Source organism: Nanorana parkeri, unplaced genomic scaffold, assembly GCF_000935625.1.
Source record: "Nanorana parkeri isolate BGI_ZX_2015 unplaced genomic scaffold, ASM93562v1 scaffold291, whole genome shotgun sequence".
Classification (NCBI taxonomy): domain Eukaryota; kingdom Metazoa; phylum Chordata; class Amphibia; order Anura; family Dicroglossidae; genus Nanorana; species Nanorana parkeri.
This window is the reverse complement of record NW_017306559.1, coordinates 315,024-334,741: the sequence shown is the minus strand read 5'-3', so window position 1 is coordinate 334,741 and position 19,718 is coordinate 315,024. Positions and strand designations below refer to the sequence as shown.

The window sequence follows — 19,718 nt, the reverse complement described above, 5'->3', positions numbered from 1 at the left end:
GCAAGCCCCCCCCCCCCCCATTAACATCTAAGGCTTCTAGATCTTTAAAGAAGAGCTCCAGGCAGAATAAAATGTAACCCATGCAGTGGGGCTACCGCCACACTGCAAGTGTTAAGTGTTCATTTTAGCCTAGAGTTTAAAACAACAAAGATATAGTCACCCGAACCGCGTCCTGCCTGGTTGCTAGACCAATCCCTGCAACCTCTCTCCCTCTCTGCACTGGGGATGGAATTTCCCTTGGCGTCCTGACACTGCATTAGGCATGATGACCCACGCTGATGGTGAGAACGCTGAGGTTCATTTTATAGGATGGACAATAAGGAGCCGGTACACACCTTAACTGTGCTCTTCTGTCACCCCAATCTGCCACTAGAGACCTGAGAAAACGCTGTCCTAGTTCTCGGAGCATGTGACCGTTGACTTTCCCGCACAATGCAATGGACCATTGCAAGGTCTGTGAGCTGTCACATGTGGTGCAGCATACATAGCACTGTTTAAGTGTCAACTTACCATTTAATAAAGCTGGCCAAACACCAGTAGAATTTTGTTTGAAAATAATTTTTCTGAACGTTTGTTTAATTTTCTAATAGTTTATGGGGTAAAAGTGACGATTGATTTCGATTATGGACTCCTTCTTATGCAGGAACTTGCTGCCAGCCCTTAGCTACTTAGAAGAAAGGGTTGATGTACCCAGAGATCTCACCCCAATTTAGTTAGAGTCATTTAACTCTTCTTTTATAACTCTCATTTGCTGAGCAAGAAACAACCCCCTGCTGCTATTATAGAACATGATAAAAGTTGTTTGTTCAACCAAGGGAAGGTTTTGAACAGAGTGCAGCTCAAAAAGGGGGTCGGAGAGCCATGATGATGTCATGGTGGGGGGTGGGTAAAGACATAACATGGCTCTCAATAACTCCCTGCCAGGTTAAAGTACTGTAGGGTGTGAACAGGAGACAAGTTAGACATTTATAAACAGGGTCATTCTTTCCTGGAAAACTCTCTGGACATTCGTGCTCTGTGAATGGACATTCGTTCTCTGTGAATGTAGGCAAAACAAACAGTCTTTGTATATTTCTTTTCCGTGCTGAATCTAATATCTGGATAATACTGGATTATGGCCACTAGATGAAGCTGAGGAGCATAGGGAATAAATACTTATTTCCTGGCCACTAGATTAAGCTGAGGAGCATAGGATGTGAACACTTATTTCCTGGCTACCAGATGAAGCTGAGGAGCATAGGAAGTGAACACTTATTTCCTGGCCACTAGATTAAGCTGAGGAGCATAGGAAGTGAATACTTATTTCCTGGCCACTGGATGAGGCTGAGGAGCATAGGTAGTGAACACTTATTTCCTGGCCACTAGATGGAGCTGAGGAGCATAGGAAGTGAACACTTATTTCCTGGCCACTAGATGGAGCTGAGGAGCATAGGAAGTGAACACTTATTTCCTGGCCACTAGATGGAGCTGAGGAGCATAGGAAGTAAACACTTATTTCCTGGCCACTAGATGGAGCTGAGGAGCATAGGAAGTAAACACTTATTTCCTGGCCACTAGATGGAGCTGAGGAGCATAGGAAGTGAACACTTATTTCCTGGCCACTTGGCCACTGGATGAGGCTGAGGAGCACAGGGAGTGAACACTTATTTCCTGGCCACTAGATGGAGCTGAGGAGCATAGGGAGTGAACGCTTATTTCCTGGCCACCAGATGAAGCGGAGGAGCATAGGGTATGAACACTTATTTCCTGGCCACTAGATGAGGCTGAGGAGCATAGGAAGTTAACTACTTAGATAATAGCGAGGATAATATTAAAAAATATTTGAATGAACTCTGTACAGTGACTTTACATTGTAATTAGCCTTTTGCTCAGGCTGTGCTCCTAATAACAAATAAGACTGCAGCAGACGCAGATTCCTGGCTGTACATCATACTTAATGGTTTCAATGTCAGCACTTACTTTCACTGAGAGCTCTGCTCAGCTGCTCCATCTTTTCTTTGGCTGTTTTGATAAGACGTTGTTCTAACTGAAAAGAGAGAAAGGAGAGTGAGAGGCCACGTCTACAGCAGGCGATACGGAGAGTATACTGTCCCAAACATCTCAAGATGAACTCCAAGATAAGTAAATATTGTCCTCATACAAGAGCCATGTGTATTCTTCCTTCACGCTCAATGAGCTTTGTGTATTTCTTCCAGATCTGTGCAGTAATCCAGTGTGAAAGCTTCCTATAATAAAGACCGGTCACTGCTGATCTCTCTCCTTGTGATGGGTGACTGGTCTTGTCTACGCTCCCTCCAGTAATAAAGACCGCTCACTGCTGCTCTCTCTCCTTGGGCAGGGTGACTGGTCTTGTCTACGATCCCTCCAGTAATAAAGACTGCTCACTGCTGCTCTCTCTCCTTGAGCAGAGTGACTAGTCTTGTCTACGCTCCCTCCAGTAATAAAGACCGCTCACCGCTGCTCTCTCTCCTTGGGCAGGGTGACTGGTCTTGTCTCCGCCCCTTCCTGTAGTTTTCTACATGCAGCCTGTAGTGGGTGGGGCCTGCTGTGTCCCTTCCACAGCTCTGCTCAGGCTATGTGCAGCACAGTGATGAGGTCACTGCTACTATTACAAGGTACTGACTGGGTAGGCAAGGACATTTGTTGCTCAGAATTTTTTTTTTATATCCTACGTACCTATTGAGGAGTATACTGTTTTTAAAAGTTTATGCGCCCAGAGTTCAGCTTTAAAGTAGGTCTTAACCCTAGCTGCATGACATTTCGTTTACTCAAACACTGCTCAACACTTGACATTTTTTTATATAAAATACCCCTTTCACCTTTTTTCACCCTTTCTCCATTTCAGCCTTTTCCAGCCACTTCCTGTTAACATTCTTTATGGCAAGATCACCCAATATTATTGTAATGAAAGATGAGGATTTAAAAACCCTATTTACTCTGCTTATGTATTATCAGAGATCCCTAAATGTGTTTAAAAATACGATAAAAGCATCTAAATATGTCTTTGAATTGGCTTCAATCACTGCACAGTGCTCTCGTTCTAACATTGGCAACTTACTGACAGGAGGGGAGCAGAGTCATGACATCATCAGTCTAACAAGACTCCATCATTCTCTGAGCACAGGCCGAGGGTAGGATATTGACCGAGCTGCATTATTTAAATGCAGTAGAGAAAAGTGAGGTCACCGATCTGGCTACGTTGTCTGGCAAGTCTAAATGGCGGCAATACAATACAATACTGGCTGAACAGGTTTACAAAATTCTTTGGCAGGCATGATTGGTAACTTCACATTTCGGTCTAATGACCCGCAGTCATGGGCTCCTTATAGTGCATCTGGAAACATCTGAGCTCTTGTGTGCTTAAAGGGCCAAAATTTATATTTGAGTGATGGGTAGACTGCCGTTCCTTGAATTACACTCCAGCTTTGCTTGCATCTCTGGGACTCCAAAGGCAAATGTCCTGCAAGTATCAGTGCTGCTTCCTCCTGCCCAGATATATAAATCTAAACTGCCTCACTTGATCAAATACTGCGCAGCCAGTGCTGTGACCCAGACGCCTCTTCCAGGTCGCATAGCCAGATTAGTGCTCTAACCTTTCTTCACATATAAGCAATACAGCCAGGTCACCAGTCCAAACTAGCCTTGGGTCTGGCAAAAGAGGAGCAGCAGCACTCTGATGAGGTCACCTCTCTGCTCTCTCCACCTGTGAGCATGTTCAGGAACAGAGACTGACAGCGTTGTACAATACAATAGCATTAGGCAACATCTTTTTTATATTTTGTTACTTGTATAGCCCGCAAAGTTACCCGGTAGCTGAGTTCGTGGTTTTTAAATCTCGTATAATAGTGCATAAATCTGTCCAGTTCCTGGAATCTTTTATGCTTCTTCTCTGCCTGAAAACAAAAAAAAAAAACAACTGTGAAAAAAAAGATACAAAGTAACATCCTATCCTGATTATCATTACATTATATATTCAAATAACTCCTGCCGCTGTCAAATGAGGACAGAACTGAGGGAGCTGCTGCCGCTGAATTCTTCTTATAGGGGCACGTTCCAGGGCTTAGCTTGGGGACAATTATCCTAGGTACAGATACCACATCCCAAATATCTACACACACACACAGTAAACAAAATGAACATCAAAGTGGGTTTCAACGGTAGCCAAAAAGATTATAATCTATTCATATCATAAAAGATAACTTTAATTAGGGATGCACCGATACCGATACAGAGTACTCGTACTCGACCCAAATGCTCAGATACCTTCCCTGATAGCGGAAATTCCGGTCAGAGGAAGATTTCCTCTGACCGGCACTGCTGCAGAGGAACATGGAGTCAGCTTCCTGTGCGACTTCCTGATTGGCCGGGAAGCCGTCTTCCCGGTCAATCAGCATGGAGCCGGTCGAACAGCCGGCTCCATGGTGATTGACTGGAAAGCCGTCTTCCCGGTCAATCAGCATGGTGCCGGCTTCCTGGGCAATCAGGAAGCTGGGCGGTATGTCATTACCCACCGCCCGGCTTCCTGATTGCCCGGGAAGCCTGCTCCATGCCAGCGGAAGCACCGGTATCGGTACTCGGTATTCCCGACAACCGAAAGCAAAGTATCGGTACTCATACTCGACACCAAAAAAACTTTATCAGTGCATCCATAACTTTAATAATAGTACAATGTTAAAAAAAATCCACATATTTAAAAAATATTCCCGTGCATAGTATCTGAATCACCTCCTATAAACCAACAGTCTCTTATGAGAACGGAAATAAAACAGTTTTTCCTATTCCTATATCACTAGGATGGTTGCAAAAATACGAAGACTTGCTGCTTTCCGGCATATACACAGGGCCGTGGTGGTTTATGCCTCAACGCGTTTTGTTGTAATACCTGCATTCGAGTGGACTTCTCGGCGTCTGCTGTCATTGGATGGGTCCCCCTCCTGTGGCCACCCTCCTGTTGAAGGCAGTGTCCTTTGGTCTTAATGGGTGTTTCCTCTGTTCTAACTGGCCACCGGTGAACTCTTCCCTATTACAGTGAAACGTGAAGAGACATAAACCACCGCAGCACTGTGTATATCGAGGAAGTGAATTAAAATTCAAGGTGGTCTGGTGAGTCAAATTTTCATTGAGCAAAGGTCCGAATTGCGATCCGGACAGACCGGTCACTCAGTCCGTGTCCAAACTACGGTCCGCCATTTAGGCTGCATTCACACCAGCAGCTGCACTACAACGCACAGCTGCTGGTGTGTGTTCCCAGGCAAAGTGATGGCCCATCACTCTGTTTTTTTTGTTAGACTCCCCCCTCCCTGTTTACATACATGTGCATGCTTTATGTGCACGTGTTCATTCAAATCAGATGACAAGAGCTGCAAGGTTGTTTTTAATTTTTTAATTTTATTAATTTTATCACTTAAGATTTATTTTATTCTTTTTTTCTTATCTTTTTAGGTTCTCATTATGGAGACATCAGGGGTCTATTAGACCCCTGATGCTTCCCTTACCCTCTACAAGAATGTGCTTCATAGTCTGTTCAGCCGGCTTCTGACAGCTCTGAAGCAGGAAGCACTGACAGCACAGTGCTCCCTGCTTCAATGATCGCAGTGCAGATCGGGGAATGGATCAGGGCTGTAGCTACCATGAAGAGAGTGAGGCACTCGCCTAATTTGCAGCTGAGAGGGGGCGTAGCCAGTGCCGGCCTGGCTGCGCTCCCTCACCCCTGTTGCCATGGCAAGCACAAGACGCCATTGGCAACAGGGGTGCCAGGCGGCAACACAGCTGGGGCTCGTCAGGGAGAAGAGGAGTGGCACAGGCTCCAGCTTCTCCTCGGATCCCTGCTGCTCTCCCCCACCTCTATGGGCAGACTCTGTGTCCTCAATCTTTTTTTCTATTTCAAAAGGAAAATGCCAGGTGTCTGCTTAGACCCCTGATATTTCGCCAAAGCCCCAGCAACAGTAAAAAAAAATTAAGTAATAATAATAAAAAATAAATTTAAAAAACAAACAAAAACACCCCCACATACAGTATTATTAGACATGTGCAAAGACTAAAAATTTGTTTCGGAAGAAATGAACGGAAACTAAAAATGTTTTCATTAGTGAAACAAATTTTTATGCTACTTATGACTCCGTGTGTGCGATATCACACGTCTGTTGGGGGTACAATTTTCTGTTCTTGCCTCTGGCGCAAAAGGAGCTAGCTCTGGAATGGATGTCCCCTGGTGTGCTCCCACTCTCCAACCTGACACCCTCTGCACTTGTCCCGGGCCCCCAAGAGGAGCGGGGGGATACCGAAAACCATGTTGGGGCAGTGCACAGGTGGAGGGGGTCTGGGGGAGCACAATCAAAGGCTATACTCGAAGGGCCTGTTCACACCATCCAGTGTGTTCATCCCACAGTCCCATGGCATGAACGAGCTGGATCGCTTTATCAGACTCATCATTTCAATGGTCCCACAAACATGCCTCCCGCCTGCACCGGAACGAGTGGTACTGCAACACCCTATGTTCCAGTGCGGTGCGATTGCAAAAAATAGTGCATGCTTAAGCACTACAAAGTGCATAGAAGTTGAATTTATGTCCTTTGTGGTTATTGCGGAATACATTAAAAAAATAGTTTTTGTGGCTTTAAACCTTGATTCTATATTTTCCCTGCGCACACAGCATGCATTGTCGATCTGCAATACTTCTTACGCATGTGGAGAGCGGTGTAATAAATACATGATCCCTTGGAGGTATGTGATGTGCAGCCAGGGGGTGGTGGGGTGGGTGTAATATTCCAGATTACCAGTGTGGCCGCGGACACGGAATGTGAAGACACACAGAGGGCAGAGCGGTCATGCGAGTAATTGCCGCCGTTTCACATTCATTGTCAGAAGCAGCGGCTTAAATATGTGCAGCAGGTTTTGAAATGTGAGCTGAAAGCCATTTCCTGAGCGGGGACAAAAGAGAACTACAGGGAACACATAATCCATCTTTTCTGAAGACGTGAGCATAAAAGGCTGGATCTGATCAATCTGGATTATACAAAACATTCACCGGGATTCCTCTTGTGACTTCATTATGATCGGCCTAATTAAAGCGGTCAGTCAGCACAACACTGATATTTTTGGCAGATGCCGGTGGGTAAAGGAGAACCTATCATGACTGCGACTCTGGATCTGCAATTGTCAGCTTGATTTTTAAAGCCCAAATGGACATAGAAATAGATATGCAGTCAGGTAGACATTATGCTAACAACCTCTCATTTCATAATCTTATCCCCACTTTCCTGTTCCAGCAGCTGGGCATCGTGTCTGAATATGACTGTGCTGTCCAACAGGCATCAGAGTTCGGCCCAGTGCTGTCAGTAATCAGCACTTAGTAACGGACCTGGTCAGTCAGACCAACCCTTTCTTCCTGTGCAGTCAATTGAAGACTAGTGAAGACGGGTGGGGCTGTTACTCAGCTCTGCCAGCACAGAGCACTAAAGTGTAAGAGCAAGAAGCAGCATTTTCACAGAGATAAGGTATTTTAGGGCATGGCCAAGCAAAAATTAAAATATGAAGGGGTACAGGAGCATACAGCAATAGAAAGATGTAATACTTCAGTTTTTTTTTTATTGCGGTCTTTGTCCACATTGGGGAGCTTTCTCTAATTGTCCTGATCACCAATGTCACTGGGACAGTCAGGAAAAATTCAAAATTTTGAGTTGGCACCGGAACAGGAAAAAAGGTGAAATCTTACCATGGGGACATTTGTTCTTGTGACAACAAAGAGGGGATTTCGCTCACTTTGTAAGGATAACTTCTCACTTCCTGGGAGGACGGCAAGTAAAGGAAAAAGTTCCCTAACAAGACACAGAGGGCAAAAAAAACCCCCTAGGGATGCACCGATACTGTTTTTTTTGGTATCAAGCACGAGTACCCATATTTATCTTTCGGTACTCGCCGATACCGGTGCTTCCGGTAGCCTGGAGCCAGCTTTCCGGGCAATCGAGAAACCGGGCAGCGTGTCATTACCTGTGCCCGCCTTCTTGATTGCCCAGGAAGCTGGCTCCATGCAGTTTGGCCAGCTCGATGCTGATTAGCCAAGAAGACGGTATCCCAGCCAATCAGCATGGAGCTGGCTCCCGGCCAATCAAGAAGCCGGGTCATCACGCACGATCCGGCTTCCTGATTGGCCGGCCCGATGCCGATTGGCTGGGAAGCCGACTTCCCGCCCAATCAGCATCGAGTCGGCCAAACAGCATTGAGTCGGCTTCCGCTGCCAATCATGAAGCCAGGCTGCAAATCATTACCGGCAGCCCGGAGGCCTGATACTAGTTTCGGTAACAGCGAATCCCTAAAAAAATAAAAATCTGACAGTAGTTTTAACCATCCCCTACACCATCCAAAAAAAAAAGAGAAAAGATTTTGGCTTTGGATATACTTTAACCACTTCAGGACCATAGGATGTACCCTTATGTGCTGGTTTGAAGTAGTTATAGCAAGGTCATGGCTGCAGCAGCATTGGTGTCATTATGTTCAGCAGTACGAGTGCTTTCAAGGACAAGTGATCTGGGTGGCTGTGGAGCGGCCCGATCACTTTTATATATATATATATATTTGGGGGGTATTTGGGGGGTTTAAAGTAATTCCCTATCCAAAAATCCAGATTTTTAACATGTGTATGCAAAATGAAACATTTGCTCTTGTACTAAGGTGGCTGAAGGCAAAATTCCTGCATTTTTTTATTTTTATTATGAAAAATATTTTGCAGTTTAACAAAAAAAAAAGAAGAAGAAGCAGCTCAGGCTACAATACTTACCTTCAATCCAGAGATGTCCACTCTAACTCCCGCCCCCTAGCACCTCTTCCAACAGCAGCGCTGCTCTCTGAATCAGTAAGGGTCGTCCAACCCAGAATAGAGGAACAGAACCCTGCGGTATCACATGACCAGCCTAAAAATGTCATTAAGGGTTATAAAAAAAGCATTAAAAAAAACCTGCGGTTGGACCTTCAGGGGAGGGAACAGGGGAAGCCTGAGGATGAAGTGGGGAGCCTGGAGTTAGGCTTTAAAGAAAACCTGTCATGAGGGAAACATAGAGGCTGCTACTGATCACATCCCCTTTAAGAAAAATACTAGTTGTCTGGCTGCCATGATGACCCAAAAGTATGCAAATCAGAGATACTGACTTCCCCTGCTGCAGGATTCTTCCAGGGCCACATCCCTTCTCTATTCAAAGCTTTTCCTTATAACAACCCTCTAACCCATCTCAACAGAGAAGCTCTGGCTATAGCAGACATGGAAATTCCCCCCCATTGGTCCGCTGATTATCTAATCACTAATCCGGAAAGAGAACTGTGAGTGTATGGGTCATCTCTCACCTCCACCGTCATCTCCTTAGACTGCTCTTCCACCTGATTAATGACCTCGTAGCGAGTACAGCGGTAATAACCTCCCGTGGAAGAGCTGTGCTTCTTCCATTCCTCCAAGCAAATCCAGCAAAAGTCATATTTACACTGAAAAGAGAAAGAAAAATGAAGGAGGCGGAGCATTGTACAGATACATAAAGACCAAAAATGGATGCAACACCCCCCTGCCTGCTACCCATGAGGTTCATTCTATCCCGTGATCTATTGTATGCATGGGAACAGAGCGCCACCTCAGTGTGTAAAATCGTTTATTACAATAAATAAAACAAGGGATAAAAGTACTCACAAACAAACGTTTTCATCAGGCTTTAACAACAAACAAGAGGCCACACTGTCTGTTGACCCAACATGGTATCCCCCAGACTATGTAACACGGTAGTATCCGGTCACATCACCGCCCACCGACTGCAGTCAGCCAAGATTGACGCGTTTCAGGGGCAAGCCCCCTTCCTCAGAATCCTTGGGCTTGCCCCTGAAACCCGTCAATCTTGGCTGACTGCGGTCGGTCAGTATTACCTCCTCCCAAACCACTTTAATAATGAACAATATGATTCTGCAGCTGAAAGGCCAGAGGGGTATTTTACCAGTAAAATCACTCCAAGGCACAAGGATCCAGTGACTGACTTAACTCTCTGGAACTCACCCTGAGAAAAGAACTCTTGGGTAAGTGTTTTTCTCCATAGTTCTCTTTAGGGTCACGGGAGGACACATACTAACCTCCTCCCGTGACCCAAAGCTCAGTATATAATACTAGAGCGCCGCAGCTGGAACGGATCCCGACATTACTGTCTGGATCAACCCAGCTGTGTGAGTGACAGCGGGCTCTGCCTATCTAGAGGCAGAGGGAGCTGTGCCCGCCCCCTTCCCTGTCCGTTCCTCCATTCAGCGCTGGAGGATCGGAGGGGAATCCCTGCAGTGTTGACTGACAGTAACAGCTCACTGCATGGAGATGATCAGGAAGTGAGCGGATCGGTGGCATGTTTCTGCTCACTTCCCGATCTATAGAGCCGTCCTGTGACAGCTTCTTTGTCACACGTCGGCTCTAACTATGAGGGGGAGTAGAAATCACTCACCTCAAAGTTCTCCTTTAAGATTACAGTTTTGAATGTACTGATCCTTTAACTTGCTATGCACATCAGTGATTGTGTGGGGGCCTCCTGCAAAGAAGCTACTAACTGGTAACAAGACATCGCAGAGTCCACATCTTCAATATACAATGTAAGCAGCAGTACTGTTCTCACCTTGGCACACTGCATGTGGTTACAGCCCTCGTTTTTCTGGATGGGAGATTTGCAGTTGGCGCAGGTTTTGGAGTTCGTTAATAACCACAAGCAGTTGGCAGCGTCCTCGAAAGCCTCATTCACTCCAACAACTGAAAATAATTACAGAACAGAAGTCAGTGACCAATATGCACAAGCTGCCACTGCTACAGCTAGGTATAAAAAAACATGTTAGTGGTATGGCACTACTAACTTTGACCCCTACATTACCCAAAATTATCCCAACTATACAGTATACACTATATTGTCAAAAGTATTGGGCCCCCCCTCCAAATCATTGGATTCAGGTGTTCCAATCACCTCCATGGCCACAGGTATATAAAATCACGCACCTCGGCATGCAGACGCTTCTACAAACATTTGTGAAAGAATGGGTCGCTCTCAGGAGCTCAGTGACTACAAGCGTGGTACTGTGATAGGTTGTCACCTGTGCAATAAGTCCATCCGTGACATTTCCTTGCTACTAAATATTCCACGGTCACCTTTTTTATGTTATTATAAGTTGAAGCAACTGGGAACAGCAGCAACTCAGCCACTAAGTAGTAGGCCACGTAAAATGACAGAGCGGGGTCAGCGCATGCTGAAGCGCGCAGAAGTCACCAACTGTCTGCAGAGTCAATAGCTACAGACCTCCAAACTTCGTGTGGCCTTTAGATTGGCACAACAACAGTGTGTAGAGAGCTTCATGGAATGGGTTTCCATGGCCGAGCAGCAGCATCCAAGCCTTACATCACCAAGTGCAATGCAAAGCGTGGGATGCCGTGGTGTAAGGCACGCCGCCACTGGACTCTAGAGAAGGGGAGACGTGTTCTCTGGAGTGATGAATCACACGTCTCTGTCTGGCAATCCGATGGACGTGTGTGGGTTTGCCGGTTGCCGGGAGAACGGTACTTGCCTCACTGCATTGTACCAAGTGTAAAGTTTGGTGGAGGGGGGATTATGGTGTGGGGTTGTTTCTCAGGTGTTGGACTGGGTCCCTTAGTTCCAGTGAAGGAAACTCAAGGCATCAGCACACCAAGACATTTTGGACAATTTCATGCTCCCCACTTTGTGAGAACAGATTGGGGATGGCCCCTTCCTGTTCCAACATGACTAAGCACCAGTGCACAAAGCAGGGTCCATAAAGACATGGATGGGGGAGTTTGGGGAGGAGGAACTGGACTGCCCTGCACAGAGTCCTGACCTTAACCCGATAGAACCCCTTTGGGATGAATTCAAGCGTAGACTGCGAGCCCGGCCTTCTCCCCCAACATCAGTACCGGACCTTACAAATGGTACAACATTCCCATAGACACACTCCTAAACCTTGTGGACGCCTTCCCAGAACAGTTGAAGCTGTTATAGCGGCAAAGGGCCGGCCAACTCAATATTAAACCCTATGGACTAAGACTGGGATGTCATTAAAGTTCATATGCATGTAAAGGCAGGTGTCCCTATACGTTTGGCAATATAGTGTATATGGGTACATCAGTGGTAAAGTCGGAGGAACTTTGGTCTAAAGGGGTCTATTTATCAACAATTTGCAAAGCCCTTTGCTCTGTGAATATCTATGAGCATTCATTTTCTGTGAATAATGACAAAACAAACGTTCTTTTTATAGTTTCTTTTTTATACTTTCAAAGATATTCGTGGGCTGGAAGGCTGTGCAAATTTTTTATAAATAGATCCCCTAAGTGTCAGATGGGAGCCACTGCCTGACAAATAGTGCACAGGGAGGATGAAAGTGCCAATAGGTGGCTAGAAGCAATCGAATGAGTTCAGACACTTAACCTGATCTCGAATAATAGAAATGTCATTATAATCCACATTGCCAATTCAGGTTTATAAAGTGGAATCTATAAAAACATGACCTTTTTAATGTCCTGATGTAAACAGCCCGAACCTACCCACTGCATTCATTTCATTGCAATTCGGCATGTCTTAGTGTCAAACTGATAACACAGCCCAGACTTCCTGGTCTGCAGGCCATTTGATGTCAGAAATGGCCCTTCTACCCACTAAGGCCTGTACAGATTGGTCCGTAGTGTCAGGAGAATTCACAGTATCAGGATAGAGATATGCAAACTTCTACTGCAGACTTCTTTTTGAAAGTGCAAGGTCCAGGGCAAGCTTTCTTCTTTGGTCACTGCTTGATGAGTCATTTACCTGGGATAAGTATGTGTACATCAAGCCTGCACCTTCAAAAACAAGTCAACAGAGTTATTTTTAGTGGTCTACAGGATTTCTTCTGGCCACCATCCCTGCCATACAGACATAAATATATATAAACTGTTAGTGGCTGGGCGCTGTGATTTGTTTCTTCTGTTTTGCAGCTGAAAACTTCTCTGTGTGTGGCCAACATTCCTGTCGGGAACATGGAAGGTGGGACATAAATTTTGGAAAGAGCTATGAAAAGTGCTCTTGACAGTCGACAGCACCATGTGTGCAGTCTCCGAATGTCTCCTGCAGCCGGTCTTCGGTTTCTAACCATCTTCTATAGCACTAGATGCTGAGTATTTGGTGAGGACAAGAACCACAATTGAGGAGCACTACACCTAGTAAGTAGACCACCATTTCCACAGAGGCTTTCCATGTGGATTCCATGCATTTTATTTGTGTGCAGTTACTCGATCGTCTCCTTCAGCATGTGTGCAGTCTCTCAACAATCTCCTACAGCACACATGCAATTCCTTGATGGGCTCCTGCAACAGTGGCATAGTCTCTCAACAGTCGAATGCAGCACGTGCACAGTCTCTTGACAGTTTCCTGCAGCATACAGTCCTTCAACAGTCTTCTGCAGCACACATGCAGTCTCCTGCAGCATGTGTGCCATCTATTGAAAGTCTCCTGCAGCACTTGCACAGTCACTTGACAGGCTCCTGCAGAACTTGCGCAGTCACTTGACAGGCTCCTGCAGAACTTGCGCAGTCTCTCAACAGGCTCCTGCAGCACTTGCGCAGTCTCTCAACAGCCCAATGCAGCACTTGCGCAGTCTGTCATCAGTCCAATGCAGCACGTGTGCAATTACTTGACACTCTCCTGCAGCACTTGAGCAGTCTCTCGCTGCTCTTCTACAGCCTCCTGTGACATGTCCACTGTCTCTGACAATCTAAAGGATGTAGAATAGAATTTGCTGGCGTTTGTTAAGGTCAACAGCCACAACTGACCCCCCCTACACCTACTAAATTGACCGACACTACCATAGAGACCTTCCACTTGCACGTATAGTTTATTTTGAGGTTTGAAAAGTGAAAAGAAATGCGAAGAAGACAGATAATTAGCTGCAACAGAGAAAAGAAGATTTCACACCAAATATCTAACAGTCAGGGAATGTGCTGTGTCTGCTTTTGTAATGTGCAGAGAGGACTGTGCGGGGAGTTCCCAGGGCGATACTTACGCTCCTCTGGCTTCATTTCCGACACCTTCTGAAGCCAGTTCTTCCACGTTTGGCAGTCGCAGGGCTCGTGGGCCTCTCCCAGACACTCCCTGCAACACAAAGCCAATTATGTTTTTTAGTTCTTAAACAACTCCAGTCTACTCAAAAGCATCTTTGCACTCCGGACACAAATAAAGGAGATTTACTGAAATGAAAAGCAAGCAATGTACCTCTCGCAGCACGCAGACAGAATTTGTGTTCCCACTCAAACAGTTGTATGTTGTGAAAGTCTAATGTTTTAATATGATGAGAAACAAAATGCAAATTGCACTTTATATACAAGTGATGTCATCGATGTGGAACCTGAAAAGTCCTCTCCATCAACCCTTCTTTCTAGTCTATTCAAAAGCATTATAAATCATTCCGTCTATCTCCCGCTCTGACTGCCTTTAGGCGATCCCTAAAGACTCATCTCTTCAGGGAAGCCTATCCCACCTCAACCTAACCGCTCAACCATCACATTCTCAAACAACTCATCCCCACACAGCTACCTCCTCATGTATCACTTGCCCCTCCCTTTTAGATTGTAAGCTCTCAGGGGCAGGGCCCTCCTTACCATCGTCTCTTGAATTGTATAATTGTATTGTGATTGTAATGTTTTCCTTATATTGTAAAGCGCTGCACAAACTGTTGGCGCTATATAAATCCTATGTAATAAAAATAATAATAATAATTCCTGCTATACAGTAAATTTCTAATGTGACACATAACAATTGCAGTATGCAGCAATACAGCTCAAATGTAAAACAAAACAAAAAAAACCCGCTCAAGCAATTAAATATACAAAAACATTGCATGAAAAAAATAAAAAAAAAGATATACCAATAGGTACTGAAATGTGAAATGTTGGGCTTTCGGACCCCATTTCAAACCTGAATGTTATGCTTTTGGTATAGCCGTTTTATACTTTTCTTAATTGTTTTTATATATTTAAATGCTGTTTTTTTTTTTTACATTGAGCTATATTGTTACATATTGCAACTGTGATATATGTGATTTGTTCACATTAGAGATTTATACCAGTAAAGCTTCACAAAGCTTTTGCTGTATATGTTTTTTTGTTATAAACAAAATGTTTTCATTATGATTTTTGTTTTTATATATTTTTGCATGAGTTTATATGGATTCTATATTTATATGTTCACGTTAGAGATCTAATGCTTTTTATAGATCAGCAATGCTTTTTTGGCTTAGATATAACATTTGCATTGTTGAATTTATGGGTGTGCCTGTTCTCTATTATAACTGACTTTCTATAACACTAACTTGACATTAACCAGGTCCCGGTTTCATTCCCAGCCTGCTTCAGCCTTGGCAACCCCGGCAATCAATAATTCACAGTGTTTGTGTTACCAGATACACGGCAGGTCTTTTAACAATTGGGGAAACACTAGGTTACATTCCCACACTGCTCATAAGAAAAATACGAACAGCGCTCTCGGATTGGGCCAGGGGAATAGGATGCTGTAGCTCTACCTCGCCTGCAGCCCTGGGAGGCAGGAGGAGTGCCTGCACTTGTGGCAACCAAAAAACAAACGTGAGGGCGCAAGGCTAGAGGGGCTATGAAGCTGATTGAAACAAAGTGAGGGAAGCAAGAGGAGATGGATCACTTACTTTTAAGTGGGTCTCGGAACCGGGTGGATGTAGAACAGTGGAGGAAATCATGGAGTCCAACGTGTGCAATCAGTGAAGGCTAGTGTGTTGCCTCGGGTAGCTCATCACGGGGAAATGAGAAGAGAGGGGTGGACGGGGGTGCAGGTGATGGCACACGTAATGTGTCCGTGTCCCCGCTGAAGGAGTGTCAAATGCCAGTGAGGACTAACGTCAAGCTGGGCTGCAGCTGCGGGTGGAGGAACTCGGGCTGTGAGATGGACGTGACTGGGCCAGTGCCCGTGCCGTGGTGATGATGTAGGATGGAGAATCGGCCGGGATGGTGGTGAGGTGAGGAAGGATCAGGTTGGTAAGGTGGTGGGTGAATGCCCGGGAGCAACGCGTTTCGAGGATGTTACCTCTTTGTCAAGCTCATTAGGAATGGTCCCACACTGCTGTAGCTCTAAGAGGTAACATGTTAGACACGACACTCCAGTACATTATTATTATGGAACCGCTTTGGACACCTGGGCGTTCCCATCCATCACGATTTTTACCCCGAGCGTCCTCAGAAGTCCACAGTGAAATGTGCCTTAGCATAAAAGTTTCCGGTTACAAGCCACGGAAGGCTATGAATGCCTCCCCCCTTCCCCCGCAGTGCCCTGTGTCATGTCTACCATTACATCTTTATAAATAATGTACAATTTAACAAGAGGACAGTGAGCAAGACGCAGGCCTCCCGCAGGTAGCAAGACACTGACCATAATAGCTGGGCTTCATCTAATGCTGAGTTATGTAATACGTAGGACAATGCTTGCCCTTTACTGCCGTGAGCCAAGAGTGACTCACATGTTCATGAGGAGAAACAGAACTAGGAGAAGGAGAATTCAGACTAACCCGATCTATACACGCTATAACAATAAAACGAGGAAGGAAAAAAAAATAAAAGTGCTGCACTGGTAACACAAACTCTAGAGAAAGGTTTTAAGGTGGGGGAGGCAAATGAAAGCAGACCTTTTCCATCTTTATTGATTTACCATCATTCCCCATAAATGTTTGCGGGTTCCTGCTTGTCTAGATGTGAACGGTGCCCCCCTCTTGCCCAAAGCCTCCTGGGATACTGATGTCATGCATATCAGTTGGCTTCAGACAATTTACACTACATTGCACGTGTACTGTGCAACTTCCCTACCACACTGCGCATGCACTATCAGAATATAGTAGAGAAACCGCTGCTCTGTTGCACCACACCGGGTCCCACGCCGCCATCTTCCTTCTGACATCATCAGGGGATCAGCTGTCGCTTCAGAGTTCTTGCAGCCAGGGCCAATGTTGACGTCAGATGGTGGCGCAGGATACAACGTGCTGTAACAGAGCGGCGGCTTACATAAGGCAACGTTGGATTCGCTAGATGTGTGTTTATTTTTTTGTGGTCAACCCAGCAAAAGGGGTTTGAAGTTTCCCTTTAACTGACCTCGAGAATTGTTCTGGTTAGAAGACCATGGCCACTTTTAATGGTTTTTAAAACTTATTTTTATTTTCTCAAATGTTACAAGTGTTTTGGTATAATAGCTGATCCCTTTCTGCACCTGCTTTGTCAGGTGATCACAGGAAAGTGACCATGGCTGCCCTAGCACATTCACTGTGACCGTGGCTGTTAAAAGCATACTGCTCACAGTAAACTTACAGAAAGATTTACATGCACATTCTTTTTAATAGGTTCACCTGAATTCATTGCACAGGCAAGGTACACTATTGTCACTATCAAGAAACCTAACCTGAGAAATATTATGCAGCATTGCTAAAGTGCATGTGTAAAGGAAATGGTTGTTTTTATTTTGGCATTGGTGAAGGTTTTGGTGCAATGACTTGACACTCTCCTGCAGCACTTGAGCAGTCTCTTGCTGCTCTTCTACAGCCTCCTGTGACATGTCTACTGTCTCTGACAATCTATAGGATGTAGAATAGAATATGCTGGCGTTTGTTAAGGTCAACAGCCACAACTGACCCCCCCTACACCTACTAAATTGACCGACACTACCATAGAGACCTTCCACTTGCACGTATAGTTTATTTTGAGGTTTGAAAAGTGAAAAGAAATGCGCAGAAGACAGATAATTAGCTGTAACAGAGAAAAGAAGATTTCACACCAAATATCTAACAGGTCAGGGAATGTGCTGTGTCTGCTTTTGTAATGTGCAGAGAGGACTGTGCGGAGACTTCCCAGGGCGATACTTACGCTCCTCTGGCTTCATTTCTGACACCTTCTGAAACATAACTAAAAATGAAGTTCCTAGTAAATATTAGAACATTAAAAAAGCACTAACCAGCAAAACAGGTGCCCTTTCCCGCAGTCCACAGCTGGAGCACGTAACAAAGGGAAGCTCAGGATGTCGGACCCCGATGTATTGCTCCCCTGCTTCTTTAGGCGCACAGCCCGCTCGCAGGCTGGTGTCGGACACCATCGAATTGCAGTGTTATTTTCAACAAACGCCTGAGGTGAAAGAAAACAAGCGGCAGAAATGTCATTTACTGCAATTTTAACTTTTAAAAACTAACAAACGTGTGCCGGTTCTGGGTACATGATTGTAAAGGTGAAAGCAATCCAGTGTCAGAGGAAAAACACAGAGGGATCAGTAATGTAACAAAAGAGTTTCCTGTTATAGTGTTATTGCACAGTGAAGAACAGTGCAGTGTATCCTGTATATAATGCACATGGCATACAGGGCCTGAGAATATGAAGGAAAAGTCTACAGGGTTTAGTGCAGCCTCTCTCAGCGAGGGTTACTCTAAAGGTTGTTAGGGGTTCTTTGAGCTGATTGAGATCCCATCTTATGGTGCCTGCATAGATCTGGGTCCAATGACACTTATCAGAGCCATCTGCATGACAACAAGGATCTTTTTAGCTGTTTGTAAGGGTGGCTTTCTGACCACCACTATAAGGGGTGCATTCTTCCCAAGGATCACCAATGTAAGGAGCATTCTTCCCAAGGATCACCATTGTAAGGAGCATTCTTCCCAAGGATCACCATTGTAAGGAGCATTCTTCCCTCTGACCACCAATGCAGAGACAGTCTTCCCATTGACCATCAATGAAAGGGGTATAGTACAATGTAAACACCTAACCAGAATGGAGTATAATGTACAGCACAACGTTAACAGTATAAGATGTGTGTTGTATAGGATGAAGTATAGCACAGTGTATACAGCAAAGCAGTAAGGGAAATGTAGTTTACTGCACAGTGCATACAGCTGATAAGTGAGGCACTTATAACATACAGCATAATGTATAGAGCCAATCAGTAGTGAGTATATGATGCACATCGCTGTGTATAAAGTATGGAGTATATAAAATAGAGTGGAAGTGGGTGCAGTTGGGACCCTGTATGCAGAGACCTCTTGGCAAAAAAGTACAAGCAGCAGGTGGCTTCATCAGCTTTGGGGGGGCCGACCCGTTCATGCTCACCTTTATATCAAACTGAAGGTATCTCTTGTCCATCTCTTTGGACACCACACTCTCTATGACCTCCACGGGAACCAGCTGGAAACAGTCAAAGGCTGGACAGAAGATGTTGTGAGCTTCTCCCTCTTGAATTTTAAGGTTTAAGAACCTAAAAAAGAACAAAAGAAATGAAACATCTGGAGTCACGCTTTGAATACTTACATACAACTCTCAGCTACTGAAAACAGTTCTAACAGCTGGTGGTGGCATCTCAGACTGCGAATTGTATTAGACCCCTCGGTATTGCTGCAGGTACTAACACTAGGGAGTGAAGATTAGGGTTTCTAAGACCACAAGTCTTAAAGTATATGTAAACCCAAAACGTTTTTTTTATAGGGTATGAAAGGATTTGAGCCCCGTCAGCTTTTTATTGTTGTCTATATTTCTACTATCAAAAAGAGAAAAGTGCTGTGAAATCCAAAATTGTACAACTTTCACCAGAACAAGAAGTGAGGGTAAACCCTCCAAATGGAAAACATGTTATTAGGGCTGCAACAACTAATTATTATAATCGATGATTGAAAAAGTTGCACAATAAGTAAGAAGG

General features: G+C 44.9%; 1 protein-coding gene across 1 annotated transcript in view; it reads right to left on the bottom strand.

The window, feature by feature from the left end:
- ANKIB1 (ankyrin repeat and IBR domain containing 1) overlaps positions 1-19,718 on the bottom strand; it is an 86,031-nt gene that overhangs the window by 18,903 nt on the left and 47,410 nt on the right. The window contains exons 7-13 of the mRNA XM_018557606.1: positions 19,136-19,280; positions 17,997-18,163; positions 14,041-14,129; positions 10,626-10,756; positions 9,337-9,471; positions 3,807-3,893; positions 1,960-2,026 (exon numbers count right to left, since the gene is read on the bottom strand). Coding sequence (XP_018413108.1) covers positions 1,960-2,026; positions 3,807-3,893; positions 9,337-9,471; positions 10,626-10,756; positions 14,041-14,129; positions 17,997-18,163; positions 19,136-19,280 — 821 coding nt within the window. The remainder of the gene's footprint in view (positions 1-1,959; positions 2,027-3,806; positions 3,894-9,336; positions 9,472-10,625; positions 10,757-14,040; positions 14,130-17,996; positions 18,164-19,135; positions 19,281-19,718) is intronic.